The sequence below is a fragment of the Melopsittacus undulatus genome, chromosome 7, assembly GCF_012275295.1.
Source record: "Melopsittacus undulatus isolate bMelUnd1 chromosome 7, bMelUnd1.mat.Z, whole genome shotgun sequence".
Taxonomy (NCBI): Eukaryota; Metazoa; Chordata; class Aves; order Psittaciformes; family Psittaculidae; genus Melopsittacus; species Melopsittacus undulatus.
The window spans coordinates 42,182,014-42,201,723 of record NC_047533.1 but is presented as its reverse complement, the minus strand read 5'-3'; the positions used below and the strand labels follow the sequence as shown (position 1 = coordinate 42,201,723).

Here is a 19,710-nt window from a genome sequence, read left to right as displayed (position 1 = left end):
TGCTACCAAATCAGCAAAATACCTGTTAGACACAACTTGTGATCTACCTGGTGTTTAAAAGCCAGGAGCGTGGTTTTGTATATTGTAGGATAAGGAGGTACCATGAGAAACGATGACAGAAAAATGTACAGAAGAAACTCTCAGATTAAAACTTTTGAGGACATTAAAGAAGGACAAGCAAGGTCAGTGCAGCTGTATTATTCTTCCAGAGATACATGATTTCTCTGTGAAAATCTGACCAGTTTTGATGTGCTACCTGTGCAAAATGCATTGTTATTAGGTCCCAAAAATAAAGGCACAGGAAGCCTTTAACTTTAGTAGAACTCTTGGAGAATGAATTAGCTACACAGGAGTACTGCATGGGCTAACACTAACTTCCGCATTTTAGACTACTGGACTCTATAGTTGGACAACCCATATATGCAGGAATCTCCAATACAGAGATACATGTGGAATCCTACAGTTGCAGCTACATGGGCCAGATGAGCATTCAAGAGTATATTGGACCAGAAAACTGCATGAATTATATTAGTTCATATATATGAAGGAAACTCCAGATAGTCAGAAACAGTGTTTGTTCTGCTGCCTGAAAAGATTTCCTGTGCACTTCCGTGGAATTTTTGTAAGATTACAGCCACTAAGCTACAAAATATCCACAGCTGCTTCATGAACTCAACACTGTAATCATCAGAATAGCTTCTAATCTGACTTCTTTGACAAATAACAGTCACCTGAGGTTGAATTAAAACAAACTATCTGCAGACTTACAGGGCTGAATTGTATCTCAGTTCTCATCTTTCTAAGGCTGTATTATGGTCTAATTTCAATAGCAAAATCAGGGGGACCTCACTCAAATTCAGATCTTCCATATCCTAGAAGAGCATATTAATCTCTACATGACAAAATGGGAGCAGACTCTTCATTTCAGAAAGTGATGCCTGTCCAGTGGGAAAGACGGGTGGTTAGCAGTGGCAAGTAATTGTGAGTAAGCTACTCAAAATGTAACATTAAGGGTTCATACCTGTTTCCTGAATCTTCCCTTCAACTGACACTATGTGTGCATATATGGAGCAGTTTCTTATTAAATTCATTTTTTCTTCTAGATTTTGTTCTAGCGGAAGCCCTAGCTTCTAAGACTAGCTAACAAACTAATTTCACCCATAAAAAAAATCATGTTTTGTAACACTAGTTAGACTGGTTGTACATTAAGGTTAGAGTTGCCATCTATCTGACAGCTGTCAACAGATAACATCTATAAAACAAATAATATTTGTAGGCTCCAGTTTATGTGTTTCTTGCCAGACTATATAACCAGGTCACTACAAATATATCTTTAACTGATTTTTAATTACAGTCATAAAATTAACTTTTTCCAACCAGTTCCTTCTTTGATAGGCACTCAAATTCAGATTTTACTTACCTGTGGATTACAATTTCACAGGCTTTCTTCAAATTTGCATAGGAATCATAAATTATATCTCCCACTTTAGCCCATTTCACGTTCAGGATGCATGCCTTTTCCTTAAGTCCTCTAAGGAATGCACTCCTGCAACTTTGGCCTCCTCTATTAAAAATCCTATTATTGTCTGAAGTTAAAAAAATACTTTCCATGTTATTTAGTAGCTTTTGGGTTTGTATCATTGTATTAAAAGCATTAGACAGTACACTAATCTTTTTTTTCAGCAACTTCAACAGGGGTGTAAGTTCAGTAGTCATTTAGCATACCAAAAGTAACTTTTATATATCCTAATTTATCTTCAAAAGTTTTCCACTCTCTTAAATTCTATAGCATATCATCATTTCATCATTATCTGTCCAAACAAAAAGCTCGGAAAAACAAATTGCAATAATTAAAACAAATAAACAAATTCCAGTGCATCATTTCCTTAGCTTCAACATCTTTTCAAGCATTTATATTATTAATAAAAAAGAAAAAAAAATTAACAATAACCATGAGCTTTAGCAAGTACACATAGCAAACACATTATCTTAAAACTATTACTATAAAAAACATTTAACATCTCCTTAGAATCACAGGATAGATTAAAGATCAGGTAGTTCCAATACCCTGCCATGGCCAGGGACATCTTCCACTAGACCAGGTTGCTCAAAGCCCAGTCCAACCTGGCCTTGAACATTTCTTTGTAAATTTGCATGACAAGTATATGGCTTTCTATTAGTGATATATGCAAACTGAAATCAAGGTAATACTAATTTTGTGGACATTAATTATTATGGAAAAACCAGGCAGTGTTATACCACCTATTGACTGCAGCTCTCTTTTTAAAATACAAGCACTAAATATAATTTTAGTACCAAGCAGTTAACTAATACGTTCATATATTTGAAGAAATCCCAGTGATTATTCTGATTATCATTTAGACTATAAGCAAAGCCTACTACACCACTGAGAGCCACAGAAATACTACTTCTGGTATTCAGATACCTCTTTCGGCAACATAAATATTTCTGGGTTTAGAGATTAGTAGGTAATATGTATTCTGCTAAGCCTCATACTTGTGTTGCTGAAGGGAAGAAGCAGATCAAATCCAAATATATTACACATTTTCTATTATCTGAATAATGTAAAAACCACAAACTAGTTATCAATTTTTCAGATAATAAAAAATTGAATGGTTTATTTTTTCATTATATGAATTTTATTATTTAGTAGAATAAAATGACTACCAAATTATTTATAATTTGCTGGTTATTTATTTAGTATAGGGCTAGCCAAACATTTCAGCCCAAGAGCCAGAAAGTCAGTTTGATATTCTTAAAAATGACATTCTAACTCCAGAAAAACATGTCAATATGTAAAAGGTGGACAAAAAAGGAGCAAGACATTTTCCATCTGCTTTCTCTCAGAAAAATAAAGCAATACAAAACCAACTAAACAAAAATACACACGATAACATAAGAGATAAACTGTGGATTTGATTATACATCTGTGTGGAAAGACCAGGCAGACTCACAGAATCAGTAAGTAGGGGTCTGCCTCTCAAGCCATTTCACCATAGGCTTCACATAGCTTTAACAAATTCACTTGATGTAACATGGATTTCAGTTCCTGGTTCCTAAAGGCCTACTTTCTTCCATAGAGATGCTGGGGGAAAAAAAATCCTACCAGTAACTGCACATACAGATTCTGCAAATAAAGGTATTTTTCAGTAGCTGGTTGGATTACATATGTGCTCCATAACTTTGACAAAACCAACAAAACCAGACAAAACACAACATGAGCATGCCTTCAAATTAAAGGATGTCATTCTATAGACAGTTTTAAATGTAATGTTATCTTTGCAGCTTCTGCTGATATATTTCATGGATAATAAAGTGCTGTTTATTTTTTATTTAGAAAATAACAACCTATTTAGACCCTAAAATCTCCTGTTCCTGACTTCTAAGAAAGCTTTCCCCTCAATCTATTTGCTTAGTGGAAAATCTTCTAATGTTTCTCAAAGTACTGTCACCATCTTGAGTTACAAAACATTCAGGGCAGACTGAAAATTTATGAGTCTGTTAGTTTTCTTTTTATATATGACATGATTCACACAGTCAATGTAAAGGTTATTAGAGTTCACAAGTCCTAGGGTCAAACACCAAGGAAAAAATTAAAGCACAAATAACTGAAATGGTTCACCAGTGTCCAGATTTTCTTTCTTATTTTGAGTTTGGGGCCAAAAGCGCCCAGGTATACCTCTTAGTATCTTAAAACACTTCCCTAAATTCTCTGATGACAAGCTCCATTTTCTACAGGTGCCATCCTGGATGATAAGAGGCATGATGAAATGGGCTGGTCAAAATTATGTTTAAAGATGGGTATTTATTTGTAAACAAAATTCTAAAATGCATTGTTCCCATCGATTCCTGGAAGACTGCAAGATTATTTTTTTTTGGCCCCTAATTTTTTGCTAAACACAGCCCACCTTTCCTAACTCAGTCACTGAATGTAGAACTGTGCTAAGTCACACTATTGGCAAGTGACTTCATAATATTTTATGGTAGTCTGTATCACTGGCATTCGGAAAGCAAGAGTATTTTCATTAATTGAATCAGTCTGAAAAGAGCTACAAATACTTAAATAACTGATCTCTACCCAATACTTTCCAAAGCATAAGGAAGCAATATTTGTAAATGTATTACAAAGATACTTCCATGGATCTTTGAAAATCATGGGGTTTTTTCTGTGTTATAAAAGCTTTCAGAGCAATGTATTCTAAGTTTCTCTCTGCAGTCAAAATTCAATACATCTGCAGAAGCCCACTGAAGTCAATCAGGCTCAGTATACATATACAAGATTCTGCCCATACAGAACAACTTTTGATTCTATGGCCTGCAAAACATGACTGCACACCACTTAAAAATTCTTAATTTTTAAATTGGTTTTCATTAAAATTCCATTGCTTAGGTAATTTTTAGGCCATTTAAAAATCAGTAATCTATTTTGCACTAATGTTTTCAGGTAAACTAATATTTCTCAGTAATCAGTATGATTCAGGAGTTCGTAAAGTGATATGCAAACCTACCACGTACTAAAATAGCTTCTTCTGTGTACACTTAACATTCTATGAATCTTTTTTTTTTAATTTTTCTTCAAGTTGTCCTTCCAGCATCCTGACTGAAATTAAAGAACCTCAGATTCTAAGCCTCTTTAATTTAGAATAGCAATGAATTAATCCTAATAATCTAATAACTCCATACGGCATTGTCTTTGAATCATTAGAGGATTTGCAGATAGTATCTTGTGCATGCAAACGAGATAATCATAGAAGCACAAACACCAAATAGCCATTTTTCCAAACACTGGTGGACATGCATATTCAACAAAATGCAAATATTGACTTTTCTGATAGCAACTAGATCAGATTGCTAAAATGTCTGATGGGACATTGCAATCCCAGTGAGGGAAACAGTACTGACCTTCATGCTCTGTATGGCTAGCATGTAGCTTGCTTGCATTTATGATTCCCTGAACCTCTAAGCATTTGCCACAATTGGAAGAATAAAGTAGGCATGTGGAAAAAGGCAGTCTCCGTCAGTACAGAAATACTTGAAAGAAAGTAAGCAGGCTTCATGTCTCACGATATCTCTCAGGAGAGGCAAGGAAGAAATGTCATTTGCAACTGATTGCTTATAAACATAAGTGGCCCTATAAAAAGACTCTTTCTCTTTTAATAAGCAAGAAAAGAGGATTATAACAGGTCACACACCTGCACATTCAGTAATCAGTATGCCCAGCAAGTATTTTGGAATATAGACATATGAAAAATGCTAATGCTTTAAATGACATTGATCTAGACTGCGTACACTGACGCAGATAGTAATTTTTTGGTGACATGCTGTACCAAAAAATCTCCCATAAACCAAGCTTAAACCAAGACTATCTGTGCTACTGGATACTTCAGCTGATTAGTTTTAATCTTGAACTACATTATACTTCTAAACCTTGCCTAATTCAACACTTCAAATTGGAGAGGAAATAAAGAAATGGACAGGAAAATGCTCAAGATTTCCTGGTAATTTTATTAACTTGCAGCAGATTACATGATACCCTCAGATGGGGTTTTAAAATACGTATTTAAAGCCTATTACAGGTTCACAAGAAATGTTTTCTTCTAGATTCTCATTTCTCTTCTGGGTAGATATTCTGTTTGCACAAAAAAAAAAACAAACCCTGATTTTGTGTACATTTTGGAGTATGCCATTCTTTTGCTTAAATAGTAAAAAGGCTTCAGAAATACAAATACATTTAAAAAAAACAGTACTCCTTACACTGCTGAAATATCTGTGAGTGAAACCTTTGAGAAACAAATGGTTCCATCCCTGTGCCTCTGGGAAATTTTACTCCTGTCTAAATTAATATATGGTCCAATGACAAATCCTTAACTCCATCTTCCACTAATGTATTTATTTTACTCAACAACACTTTTATGCAATTCAAAGGAAAATCGTTTGTCCTAGATATGAAGATCATGAGGTGAGATTTTTGCTCCTTTGTTTGTTTTGGGGGTATTTTCTATTTATTTAACATTATTTTCATATAAAGGCAAAGCACAGAATAATAATCAGATAATAAGGGAAACAACTAATTCCCAATCTTCTGGAACAGAGAAAACACCAAACTCAGGGCTTGTATTAAAGACATTACATAAAACCTAAATAGCCTGTTAGTTGATGGAGCTCATCTTTGTTACATGGCATGACATTGCTTTTACTGTTATGTAAATGTAACCTCACTACTTCCGTCAATAGAATGAAATGCCACATTTCAATGATAGTTTTTTTCTTACACTGAATTATTTTAAAGAGAAAATATTTAAACTTCTGTTACAGATATCTGGAGTGGGTTCTAAAAATACAGTCATTAAACATGCAGTAACAGTCACTTTAAAAATTTGCACTTGGTATGATCAAAAATATTTGCTGTTCACTTAAAAATTGTAAAGTTTTCCAACCAGCACCCTGTGAAAAATATTTATTATCAAGTAACTTTGTAAGATTTTTCTTTGCATCATCAGTGTTCAGAGTGATCTCTGTCAAGCTATTCATGTTTTTAAGCAAAGTTAGAAATGCACAGAACAAAGACTCAGGTGTCATAAGTAATTCAGGTTGAATGGGACCTTGTGAATTTTCTAGTCCATGCTCCTGCTCAATGCAGGGTCAGCTACAAGATCAGACCAGGTTGCTCAGGGCTTTATCCAGCCAGGTCTATTTCAAATTTATGAACAGTCTAAATAATGACTACCCATGTGCAAAATTATTACCAGTAGCCATCCCAATATATAATTTAAAGCCATCTTTACCACATAGACAAGTTTCTGCATTCAGCGTCATTATTAACCTTTGTATGGAAAAAAGTTTCATACTTCTTTCAGCATGTTTTCTATCTGCCTTTATATTAATGAATGGTACAGAAAATACTTGCACTGGCTGCCTTAAGCATTTAACTTAAGTTTTAATAATTTTTTAAAATGCATTTCTTTTTCCTACATCAAAAATAAGCTTTTAAATTTCAGTGTTAAATAATAAGTACTTGCACAGGGGTTATGATTTCCTCACATAACCATGCAAGTGTAGCTCATGTGAAATCACTCTTTGTTTTACATTCATTTTTGTCTCAAGATGCAAAGATAACATCTTTCATGATGTACAAGAAAAAAAAATCTAAATTGGTTTCAGTTACTATTAAACTGTAATTACCTAGTTATAATGAAAACAGTTTAAAGTTAATCTGCATTTTGACTGCAATATTGAAGAAATGTGTAACTGTGACATTTTTCATTGTGAACAAGGAGCCTAGATTCCCGCTTCACACAACTAATTTCACCTTTAAACTTGCAAAACGCAGCAAAACTAAAAATTAAAACTCCATCTATTTATGGCTCAGTCCTGACATTTTGTGTGTATACGGCTGTGAACACAAACACGTGTATTTCTAAAAGTTTATTCATATATGCTTACATACAAGCATGTTGAACAACCCTAGAAAGATTTTGTTTAAGCAATATAAATACATTCTCTTTAGCATTAATGATGCTATGTGACTTTTGTCACTTTTATGTCAACAATCATATTGATAACTGTATATACCGCTTTTGAGATGTCAATGATGATTATAGAGTAACAAGATTTTTCATTGTTTCTGGGGAAAGGGGGTCAGATTACTGCTAATTAGACCAGAGTGCAAACTATATATATGATCCTTTAACCATAGAAATTATGATACCAGTATTTTATTGTTTTTTTCCCCATTTGTAGTGCCTTTTTTTAGTGGGCAATTTTCTTAAAGCTACACAATCACAGCTTTTACATTTTATGAAGAAGAATCAATGTGTGCTAATTAGAACATTGGTGGCACTCACAATACTACTAGGATTTTTGTATGCCTATTTGCTACAATACTTTATTCTTCCCTTTCTCCTGAGAGCCTTCATTTAATCAGAACTATGCAGAATTTTATAAAGCCAAGAAAAATACTTGCTTTAATATTCTCAGATTTATTTATTTTTGAACCATAATAAAAGTTTTTCTTAAATTTCTACTGAAGCAATGCCATCATTGATTCTAATGTTTTTTTAAAAGAACAAAACCTGAGATTTCACTGATTACTGCTACTGGGGCAGCATTCACAATTGTACCTGTGTCCTTTTTGCATAATTTAAAAGGGAAATAATTTTAACCTTATTACTGAAAGTTTTGGTATTGAGACTCTGCCAGCATAGCAATCTAAGCCTATACTTAGGCTAAATCTAGACAAGAAGCCACATGCTAGAAAAATAAAAAACATATAGACACTACAACATATGTGCAAATAGATTCTACACATTTCAAAGTCCAAAAAGCAGGAAGAGAAGAAAGCATCCTACTATATCATTTCACTTTCGGATACAAAGGCAGTTGATTATAGATATGTAATGATTTATGATTTTAACCGAGGATCAACCATGACTTTATTAACAATAAATTTAGCTTATGGAGGGCCACACAGAATGACAGTTTGTTACTACCATTGCCATTATACCATATGGATATCCCTTCAGAATCTGAACAAAAAAAAATAATTTGGCAAACCTTGTCAACTGTTAAAATTTTGTAAGACACACTTCTGAAAGTTATCCATACATAATATAAAAAAAAAAACTTAAGAATCATCAGGAATTTATCCTATTAGGATTTCGGATAACATCTTAAAAACAAGAAAATATTTTTACTATTAATTAATAAAATACAGTTATTTCTTAAAGATTCATCAGGTCCTCAGAGATGATGGAAGTGTAGGTCAAATGACAAACAATATGCAAGTAAAAACATAATCCAAATTGAATGTTCCCCTGAACTGTTTTCACACAGACTACCTCACATGAAGTTAACTCTTCCTTGGAATCTGAAACTGGAAGCTAAGTTCCATGACTATGAAAAAAAATCTAGAAGTTACTTCAAATATGTGATCTCTGAAAAGCTTTGGAAGTTCAAAGGCATATCCTACAACTGAATATTCAAGGAGGTTGCATTTCAAAGCCTTATACATGTCCTCTTCTGAGAACATGGATTACTTTCTGCCATATCATATCATCAAAGATATGAATGGCTGGTACGAAAAATTGAGACTGGATCTTCCAGAGATCAGTAACAGGTTTAGATGGGAACATGACAAGCTGTTTGCAGAAAGATTCAACGTTCATGAGTGCCTCTGTGCTTCAAGTCAGCGTGTAAGGACTATTTCTGGTTACAGGGCACACCTGACAACACTACCTACTCAGGTTTGCTTAATCTTTGAAGCAAAAGGTTCCTATTTTGCATCACTGTCATTCCTGATTACAACATTATTTCCCCATCAGCCCTCATGTTTGCAACCAGATTAAGGTATTATGCATTAGATAAGTTGTGCTTCATTTTAAAGAGAAGGCTGTGGGTCCTTCTACCATCTTCAAGTAATTTCCTGAGGGTTTTTTTTTCATTAATGTATCACTGCATGAACTGAACTGGCACCAAATCTCCTCCTTAGTCCCACAGAACTATGGAAATTCATCCTGAAACAGGTTTCATTTCAGTTTTACTTTACCATTCGCAATCACATGTGCTATTTTTAAATCTGGTGTTATCATATTAATTCATGCAAAGAGGAATTATCTGCACATGAGAAATGTCTTGTTGTATAAAAGGAGAATTGCCTCTTGTTTAAAATAATGATAACCTAGCTGACTTCTTATCTCAGGATTTCCATACTCATTTCAAGAATTTTTACCAAAATACTTTCAAGTCTTCCATTCTGCTAGGCAAAACAAGCTAAGATCTTGCTTTTGCATTTATAAAATACTGTCTGATCACTGTAGCACTTCTCTGTACTTTTTCAAGATTAAATTCAATTCAATATGAAATGTGAACATTCAGACATAGATACAGTATGTCAGATGAGGTTAAAGTATTGCCATATATTTAATACTTTTTATTATTGCTCTTCCCTGCAAGGAAAACCTTCCTTGATACAAACACACGTGCTTCTTTATGACATGTTGGTTACTCACATCATCATAAAGTTTTTATTTTCCTTCTTTCATTTGTTTCCAAATTATAGCCTTGATTGTAGCAAAAACCATTAGTCTGGCTCCCTGAAATCTGTACCATCACAATCTCATTTTCCGTTTAAACCTCAATTCCTTCAACAACATTCCTTGGTTTTGTTCACTGAGAAAATTAACATGAGCCAGCTTCAGTGTGCACTCACAGGCCAGAAACCCAACCATAACCTGGGCTGCATAAAAAGGAGCGTGACCAGCAGGTCAAAGGAGGTGATCCTGCCCCTCTCCTCTGCTCTCCTGAGACCTCACTTGGAGTATTGTGTGCAGTTCTGGGGTCCTCAACATAAAAAGGACATGGAACTGTTGGAACAAGTCCAGAGGAGGGCCACGAGGATGATCAGGGGACTGGAGCACCTCCCATATGAAGACAGGCTGAGGAAGTTGGGGCTGTTCAGCCTGGAGAAGAACAGGCTGCATGGAGACCTCATAGCAGCCTTCCAGTATCAGAAGGGGGCCTACAGGGATGCTGGTGAGGGACTCTTCATTAGGCACTGTAGTGATAGGACAAGGGGTAATGGGTTGAAACTTAAACAGGGGAAGTTTAGATTGGATAGAAGGAAGAAGTTCTTTACTGTGAGGGTGGTGAGGCACTGGAATGGGTTGTCCAGGGAAGTTGTGAATGCTCCATGCCTGATGGTGTTCAATGCCAGGCTGGATGAAGCCTTGGGTGACATGATTTAGTGTGAGGTGTCCCTGCCCATGGCAGGGGGGTTGGAATTAGATGATCTTAAGGTCCTTTCCAACCCTAACTATTCTATAATTCTATGATTCTAAGATATGCACATCTGTATCTTAGTAACTACTGGCAACTTTTTGCCATATTAAAAAAAAAAAAAAAAAATCCCAGTATCTAATTAATTTTCACATTTTAACAAAACCTTAAATAGCTATTTGCAAAAATGCCTGGATTTTTTATTACTAGGTAGAAAGCATACAAAGTTGCATTAATTTACTAAAGATGCATGCAATTGCATAAGCAAAGAAGTGTTGCATCTTTTCATACTAATTACTTGAATGCCTGCAATGTAAACACAGTTTTTCATTTGACTCTAGAGAATTAAATTTTAAGTTATAAACAATCTATCAATTTTTTTTTACCTGAATTAAAGTCTTTATAAATAGTTAAACTGCTTGTAGTTCTTATCTGTGGAATATCTATGTCCAGCATCTGTATGGTCCGAGAGGTATTTTCAGAAGACAAAATTTTCCTCATTTAAATCCCAGTAGTGCTGAAACGATTTTCTGAAGAAGCTGTGCATAAATGGGGATCAGTTCCAGTGTAAATTTTGGATCGAAAACGGTTTGCTCTCTATCTACCAACAAACCTGGATTTTATCTTCCAAATAATTTAAAATACTAGTGGTCTTTTAAGTACCAAATGGGAAATATACCTGTGATACTGAAGTTATGTTCATTTCTGTAATACCCATAGGATTTTGCTTATTCATGTATCAGGGTACTAGATTAGTATGATGTTAGATAGGTAGATAGATATTTGTACTAGATACCATATAATTAACATTTTTCCTAAAGATCCCTATATTCTTCACAGTAGAAATAATGGTAGAGAGTATTTTCTTCATATAGGCAGGTAGACGACACAACAGGAAACTGTTGCTGTTATGGAAAAAAAACCCCAACACTATTTCTTGTAACAGAATTCATGAAAACCATTGTGAATCAAGAAAAATGTAATGAAAGGAAAAAGAAAACCAGAAAGTTTCATTAAGTCATGTTGGAATAGATATAGAAAGGTCTATTATTAATATTTGAGGCAGCTTAGTTTACAGCTGATTCACCTAAGGAATTAGCTTTTCAGGTACTTGAGAAGGTATTTAACATTTAAGGATTAAAAACTGAAATGAATTGATAAAGAAAACTTATATCTGTAAATTGAAAAGCAGAAAGCCATTTTATCGACAGCAATCTCTTTGGATCTTTTCAGAAAAGGTTCTAATAATTACCCACATTTAAACTGCTAGTTAAAATAGATGCTTTCATTCCTTGCAAAGTCTCCTTAGAAACACCAGACTTTTAAGCATAATCAAAGCAGACAGCTGGGTCCACCCTTTATGATAATGTGCCATGCAGCTTTATTAATCTGACCTTTGGAAACAAATGAGAAATTTAATACTGCCCCACCATAATTGTTAGTGGCAGCCCTTTTAGCAGCCTTTAATTTGCACTTCACTTTAATATCTGCTTCCAGTTATGATGTAAACGTTAACAGGATCTGACACTGTTAATTGTGTTCTAGTGTCTGAAGCAGTGGCAAGAGTGTGCTTGGAGTAAACTAGAACATGACCTTAGTGGATAACAAAATGAATCAATCCCTGCTATTCAACGAGTAAGGTAAAAATGAACACTCTGATTGCTTCAGCTAGCATCTGAGTGATATACAGTGGTGCAAAAATTAAGAGTAAGGGTGGAAATCATGTTCAACAGACTCATCTTTCAAGGTTATATAAGATCTGATTCTCCTTTAAATTGCTTGCAAGAGATATACGCAGAAAATGTTTTCTCAATATACATATACTTTTCTTTTTCTGATACATACTGCTCCAGCAGAGACTGAATACTACAATGTAATGAACTAAAACATTAATCAATTCAGTCTAGGAGGACTGAAGTTCACATTCTAACCACACTCATATAATACAAGTCTGTTGAAAAACATTTAGAATAATTTGATCAAGCAGACATAATGAGTCACTGGATACATTACAGAAAGTAACAAAGTGCGTTTTTTTGTCATAGTTAATTGGTTTAACATGACATAAGCTGCTGATGCCATCTATACTGTATCAGAACATATGTAGGTTTGGCCATTATAAAAAATAATAACAGCCAGTCACAATGCAGGACAGACATAACAGCTTGCTTGCCCACTGGCATTTGAGAGTATCTCAGCTAAGTTGTCACTTTTAGAAGTTATTGCTTTAATTAAGGCCTTACTGTTTTTTTTTTCCCTTAAATTCTTTCAATTGTGAACAGTCTTAAGCATTTTTTCACTCCTTTTTGTCTTACATTTATCATTGTATAGAAGAAGACACCACCACCAATCTGGAATCCCAGACAAGGCCACAAGTGTTGTGCAAGTATGCTAAGTTTTTAAGGACTACAAAGCAAGTAAGATATATAAGTGATATCCATATGGTATCCTCTTTATTTTAGTAGCTAAAGGTCATAAAAGGAATAGATGTTTATTAATGATATCAGAGGAGTCTGGCAATATGTTCATAAGAATAGATAATTATATTTTTGAAACTGATCTGTGAGTCAACAGTGATTTTACATTCAAATTATTAAGGTAAGCACGAAATGAGGAGGACTGAATACAATTAGAAACTCAGGTTGTAATTAAAATACTGTCAGTCAGTATTCTCTAAACTCTAGGTTTGACTGTTAATAATATTCAAAGCTTAGATCAATAGTAGGTAGCAAAAATTTGATCAGTATACTATAGAGTCAGTCTCAAATGTACTCAAGTAAAAGTTAATATTAACATTCAAGTTAATATCACTAAAATAATTTGCAGGCTATTTTGCAAATGCTACAAAAAGTGCATGCTTTCCAAATTTTATCTGGAGCAATATTTGTATCCTTCACAACTGTTATTTAATTCGCTAAAACAAACAGCCAAAAATACACAAGTTGTATACAGTATCATCTCTTTGTTCCATATCAGCAAAATGATCACCTAAATTCAAAACCAGTTTTTAGCTTTTCTGGTCTAGTAGATTTTCTCTGGTTTTGCTACTGTTGTTTCTTAGGAATATACATTGCACACTGCTTTTCCATACCGAGATTGATTTTTAGTTCTTAAAAAAGAAAATTATTGTTCTGTAATTCAAAATAACCATGACTGAGTTTAGGAATGGATCATCTGAAACATTACCAGTTAACTGAAGTATTTTGTGACTCACTATTTCCAGGATGCTTGTGCTTTTTCTAAGCAAAGGAATTGAGATGGCTTTGAAGTTTGCCTAATCAATGTGTCACTAAGTCAGCCTTCTGGTTCTTCAGAAAGAAAAGTCTTCCAGAATAATGTTGTCAGAAACTATTTCAACTTTAAAGTTTGTAATGTAAGTTTTTAAAAGCACCTGAAAGTCTCCAAAGTTAAGAGCAAGCTGAGAAGAAAATTCTGCACATTGCTTAAATACAACACAATTTGATATTGGCAAACATATTTCCAATTTACTCCACAAGTATCTATTTTAAAGTCCAGTGAAGGTTTAGAATAAAATATTCATTTGTCTGAGGGAGTTAGCACTGGAAAGGAGACGTAAAGGAGGTCAAATTGTGACTCCAAATCAGGAAGAAAATTTAGTGAGATTTTAGTTGGTAATTCTTTGCCTTGTTATTTCTTTCATATTAAAGACATGTTTTATGAAACTAATATTTATTTTGCTCTGGTGATAACTATTTTCATGCACGAAGAAGTCTCAGAAGTATAAGGAAGTTTGCCAGTATATACAAAATTTGTAAAATGTTAATGTATCATTTTACATAAAAGCAGTGTTGTTTTTTTTTTTTCCTCAGACAGTAACAACAAAGGTCTATTAGTCTATTATCCATTAAATAAAACATGAAAAAGAATATCACAGATCAGAGAGAGATGGGATTAGTGTCAGAACAGGGTATGTCTGAGTACTGGTTTCTATTTTGGTGTGATTGATTTAGTGGCTGACAGAAGTAACAGATGGGAAAACCAAATGGGTCAGAAAAATGTCAGGAGAAAAACCACAAACACTACAAAACAATAACATCACTGCTAAAACATGACTAGCAATCAGATTTATAGCAATAGATTAAGAAAAATTAAAAAGTTAGGCTTTTATAGTAAAAGATATAGAATGGTGCTTGTTACTAATGTCTGGATCCTTCTGAAGTCAAAAGGTATTTGACTATAGTTCTGCTGCAATACCCTCCTCGTAAAAATAGTCTTCTCTATTATGAAAAAATTCTTGATAAAAATCAGCTACTGAAACATTGGTATCAATGGAAGTTATGAGGCACATCAGAGATTCCGGTTTCATTTGGTAGGAATCTTTAACATGAGCTATAGTGGTGCTCTGTATTAAGACTAAAATATTGGTTCTGAGAGTTTCAGAATATTAAAGGAAGCACAGAAAATGTTTTTGTCCTTTTACCTTCTATGGTATCTGCCATACGTGGAAAGAGTAAGGAATATTGTTAGAACCCTGTCCTAAGACCCTGGAGATAATTTAAGTGCTGGTTTGGACTGGGAAAGGGTTAATTTTGCACATGGTAGGTAGTATGGGGCTTTGGATTTATTCTGGAAACAGTGTTGACAGTACAGGGATGTTTTAATTATTGCTGAACAGTGTCAAGGCCTCCACAGAGTCAAGTCTGCTGTTTACAAGTCTGCTTACAGAGCCAAGGCCTTTTGTGATTCTCATACACCCCCCCCCCCCACCCCCACCAGTGAGGAGGCTGGGATATACAAAGAGACTAGGAGTGGACACAGCCAGGACAGCTGATCCCAACTGACCAAAGGGATATTCCATAACATAGGGCATCACGACCTGTATATAGACCTAGGGGAAGAAGAAGGAAGGAAGGGACATTCAGAGTTATAGCATTTTTCTTCCCAAGAAACTACTTGGCATGTATCCCTGCTTTCGTGGACATGACTGAACACCTACCAGCCGATGGGAAGTGGTGAATGAATCCCTTGGTTTTCTTTGCTTGTGTGTGTGGCTTTTGCTTTACATATTAAACTGTCTTTATCTTAACTCACAAGTTTTCTCACTTTTATTCTTCCTGTTCTCTCTCACATCCCACTGGGGGTGAGAGAGTGAGTGGCGGAGTGGAGCTTAGTTGCCAGCTGGGGATAAACCGCAGCATTTACCTATCTCACAAGAACACATGCAGAGAACAACATATTTAGATACTGCACACGTGAAGGGTAGCTGCTTATTGACAATGAAGAATATTTATGATGAAATATTAATTTAACCTTGTTTCATCCAAACCAACCAATATTTTAAGAAGAAACACCTTCAAGATCTTATATGTCTTAAGTTAGAAGTGAAATAAAAATATCGTTCTGAAACTTTGCATTAACATGGAAAAAGAACACATGAAAACAAATAAGAAATTTAAAGAATATGAAAAGAATAGGCAAAAAAAAAGAAATAAAAAAGCCACAAAACAATCCCCCCAAAGCATTAATCAATTAAGAGTTCCTACATATATATCCCAAAGTCTACTACATGCACGAGTAGTCTTCCAGACCACCGAAATCTTCGAAGTTGAATTGTCAGTACAGGCAGAGACATGCACAGCATGAAGGAAGTTTAGCAGATTGAAAATTTTCTCAAAAGATGTTACAGATATAATCACAATAAATTCTGTGCAATTGGGCACCAATGTCACTGCCTGTTTGGAGGTAATGGATATCTCCCTACAAGTAGAATGCTTTCCTTTGGATGTAGCTGTGGGCAATATTTTGCCAGCTTTTGAAAACTGTTTCTTTGGTTAGTTAACTAAATTAACACCTAATTAATATGACAGTTGAAACTGAAAGGGTTTTACTATGCACATGCTTCAAATGAAGGACCACAGATCCTTCGATGATGTAAAACATGATATCAGTGTGAATAATGTAATTGTCCTGACACAACTCCAAACAGCTATTGGATTTAGCTTGTCTTCAGGTGTCTGTGTGTAGTCTTAGTTGGAAGGAAAACAAGAAAACTGAGATTAATGAGTACTGTGATATATATAGCTGAATTATAAACAGCTAACTCGCGTCATACGAGTAAGCATGAAATACACTATTTGGTTTCCTGAACTCTTCTAATTTTCTTGAAACAAGGCTAGGTTTTTAACCTGGATATTCTATTTCATGTACTTTTTAGCTACTGGCATTGAGTAAAGTGCAGTGAAAGTATAAAAAAATTGTATGCAAAACACGTAGCTGATACTGGTTTTGCAAGGCAGCCTACTAAGGATGTGATCAGTTTGTGCACAAACTGGAATCACATCCAGTCACAGATTTACTGGAGAGGTAGAAGCTAAAGTGACGGTACTGATGCTTCACTGAAGTATAATAAGTGTTCATAGCTGAGGACACAAACTTGGTGAGAAGCCATGCAGCCCATCCTATCCAGAGTACAGCAGTCAGCTTTGTTCATCTCAAGCAGAGTTTCAAAAATAGTAGCTTATTAACTTACTTTCTACATTTCATCCCACTTTCCTGGATATAGTTTTGTAATATCAAATACCAAAACACTCAGGAAACAATTTATCTGGATGTTTTACCAACAATGGATGTTAGATTTTTGATGATAACAATTATCTCCACATTTTGAAAATAATTAACACTTACCTTTATTTCTTGAGCTTTCCTGATTCTTTTCCTGCTGCAATTAAAAGCAGAAAAATGTATTATTTAAGGAATTAGTTAACACAAAAACAACAGACATACAGAGACAGTCTAATTCACCCTCCTTCCTGCTCCAAGATAAAATTAATTACACTTTGCCTGCTGCAGAAAGATTCCTATATAACCTGGTTTTAAACTCACACGGTATTTTTCACATTTTTCACAATGACAGTGATTAAGCATTGGAACACACTGACTAAAGAACCTGTGCAGTCTCTGTCACTTTATCTCTGTCTTGGGAGATGCTCATAATTCAGCTGAACAAGACCCTATACAATCTGGGCTGGAACTAGATGATCTTAAGGTCCTTTCCAACCCTAAGCATTCTATAATTCTAATTTTGAAGTTACATCTGGTTTAAGCAACTGGTTTAGCTAGATAATTGCAGAGGCCACTGCCAGCTTACTGCATGATATGCAGACAGTGTTCCAGAACCGTGTAAGACCTGAAGCAGTGCTTAACTGTCCTGAGTTTTATCCTGAAAAAAAGTCAAAATCCCTTAAACTATAAGTAATACTTTTTCTTATTTTTCCTGACTTGCCTCCATCTCAGTGAATATAGAAAACATTTCAACTTTTAAGCAAAACAAAGTCATCCTCTCTTCCTTCAGTTATCTTTAAGTCTTCTCTATTTTTAAGAATTTTTTAGTATGTGTTGCCAAGTACTCCGATATTCCAATTCAGAGTTGTCTATAAGGATTTTTTTAAACACATCAGCTCTAAAGCTGCATCAGCAACACATAACATATCTTAACATATTTCAAAATAGCATTTTGCTTCCAAAAAGATAGAATTACATAGCTGATTCACAGTCAACAGATTTTCCACTATAATCCCCTTAGTTGTTTAATCCACCAATCTTTTCCCATAGTAGTGTTACTTCATTATTTCTCATCTTTTTTTTCTTTGAAATACTATTATATTACAATTCTGTAAAAATGTGTTTAAAAATAACATAAAAATACATTATCAAATAACAGGAAAAGATGCCTTCTACTGAGGCAACACGACACAAATATGGATATAAACTTCCATGGTTAGAAAACATCAGCTGATAAAACTTCTGAACCTATTTTTGAATAAGCACACAACCATTTCTTCCAGCTTCAAGATTCCCTTAAAAAAAAAAAAAAGAAAAAAGAAAAAAAAGAAAAAAGAAAAAAAATAAAAAGCAGCAAGTTTATTTAGTTCATTTACCAAAGGACTTACTCTAAATACCCAGAAACTACAACGAAAGTTGACAGATATTCTGTTTATTCATCTTGATTTCATGGTCTGACACACATCCTGTTGTTTGCTTGGCGAACACTGAAGAATTATTTACAACTCACACAATAATTGCTACCACAGCATGTTCTCCCAATTGTATTTTTAGGTTTATTTTATGTTTTGAATAAAAAGTTAGGTCTTCAGAAACAATGAAGTCCATATAAAAAGAAAGTTTGAAAGTATGTAAATCAATACATTTTCCTTAATAACACACTTGTACACAACTGTATGTATTCACCAATCACCCTCATATCACCTATATGAGAATGAATACAGTAAGCAATTTCCTGCATAAGCTGATATTTAGTGTTAAGTATACACTGAGCTAGTTGTCCTCAATAACATGAAAAAGAACAGCTATGAGAATTTACCCAAGGCAGTTATCTGTCCCCAGAATTTGCAACTTCAGTTTTACAAATGAGATGCTTTTTGTTCTGGGTACTGAAAGGAAGAGAAGAGGGAGAGTGAGAGGAAGAGGACTTCTGCCTTTATTCACATTAAAATATGGTGTACTAGACTGTAAGGCATTTTCAGGTATGTTCTTAATAAATAAAATGAACGGTATTTCCTGAAATACAGGATATGATAAGACATGTTTGGGTTTAAACTGAAACAGGGGATGTTTAGATTAGATATAAAGAAGTTCTCTACTGTGAAGGTGGTGAGGCACTGGAATAGGTTGCCCACGGAAGTTGTGAATGATCCATCCCTGGCAGTGCTCAAGGTTAGGTTGAATGGAGCCTTGAGTGACATGGTTTAGTGTGAGGTGTTTCTGCCCATGACAGGGGGTTGGAAACGGATAATCTTAAGGTCCTTTCCAACCATAACTATTCTATTATTCATTAAGCTATAGACAGCATTTGATTTAACAGATCCATTTAGTACTTTCTTCAAGTCTTCACAAAGGAGAATTTGGTTTTATTTTAATTGTATATCTTTTAAGAGG

General features: G+C 34.5%; 1 protein-coding gene across 1 annotated transcript in view; it reads right to left on the bottom strand.

The window, feature by feature from the left end:
- Positions 1 to 19,710, bottom strand: part of FSTL5 (follistatin like 5) — a 304,494-nt gene that overhangs the window by 240,102 nt on the left and 44,682 nt on the right. The window contains exon 3 of the mRNA XM_031048784.2: positions 17,440 to 17,473. Within this exon, the coding sequence (XP_030904644.1) occupies positions 17,440 to 17,473 (34 nt within the window). The remainder of the gene's footprint in view (positions 1 to 17,439; positions 17,474 to 19,710) is intronic.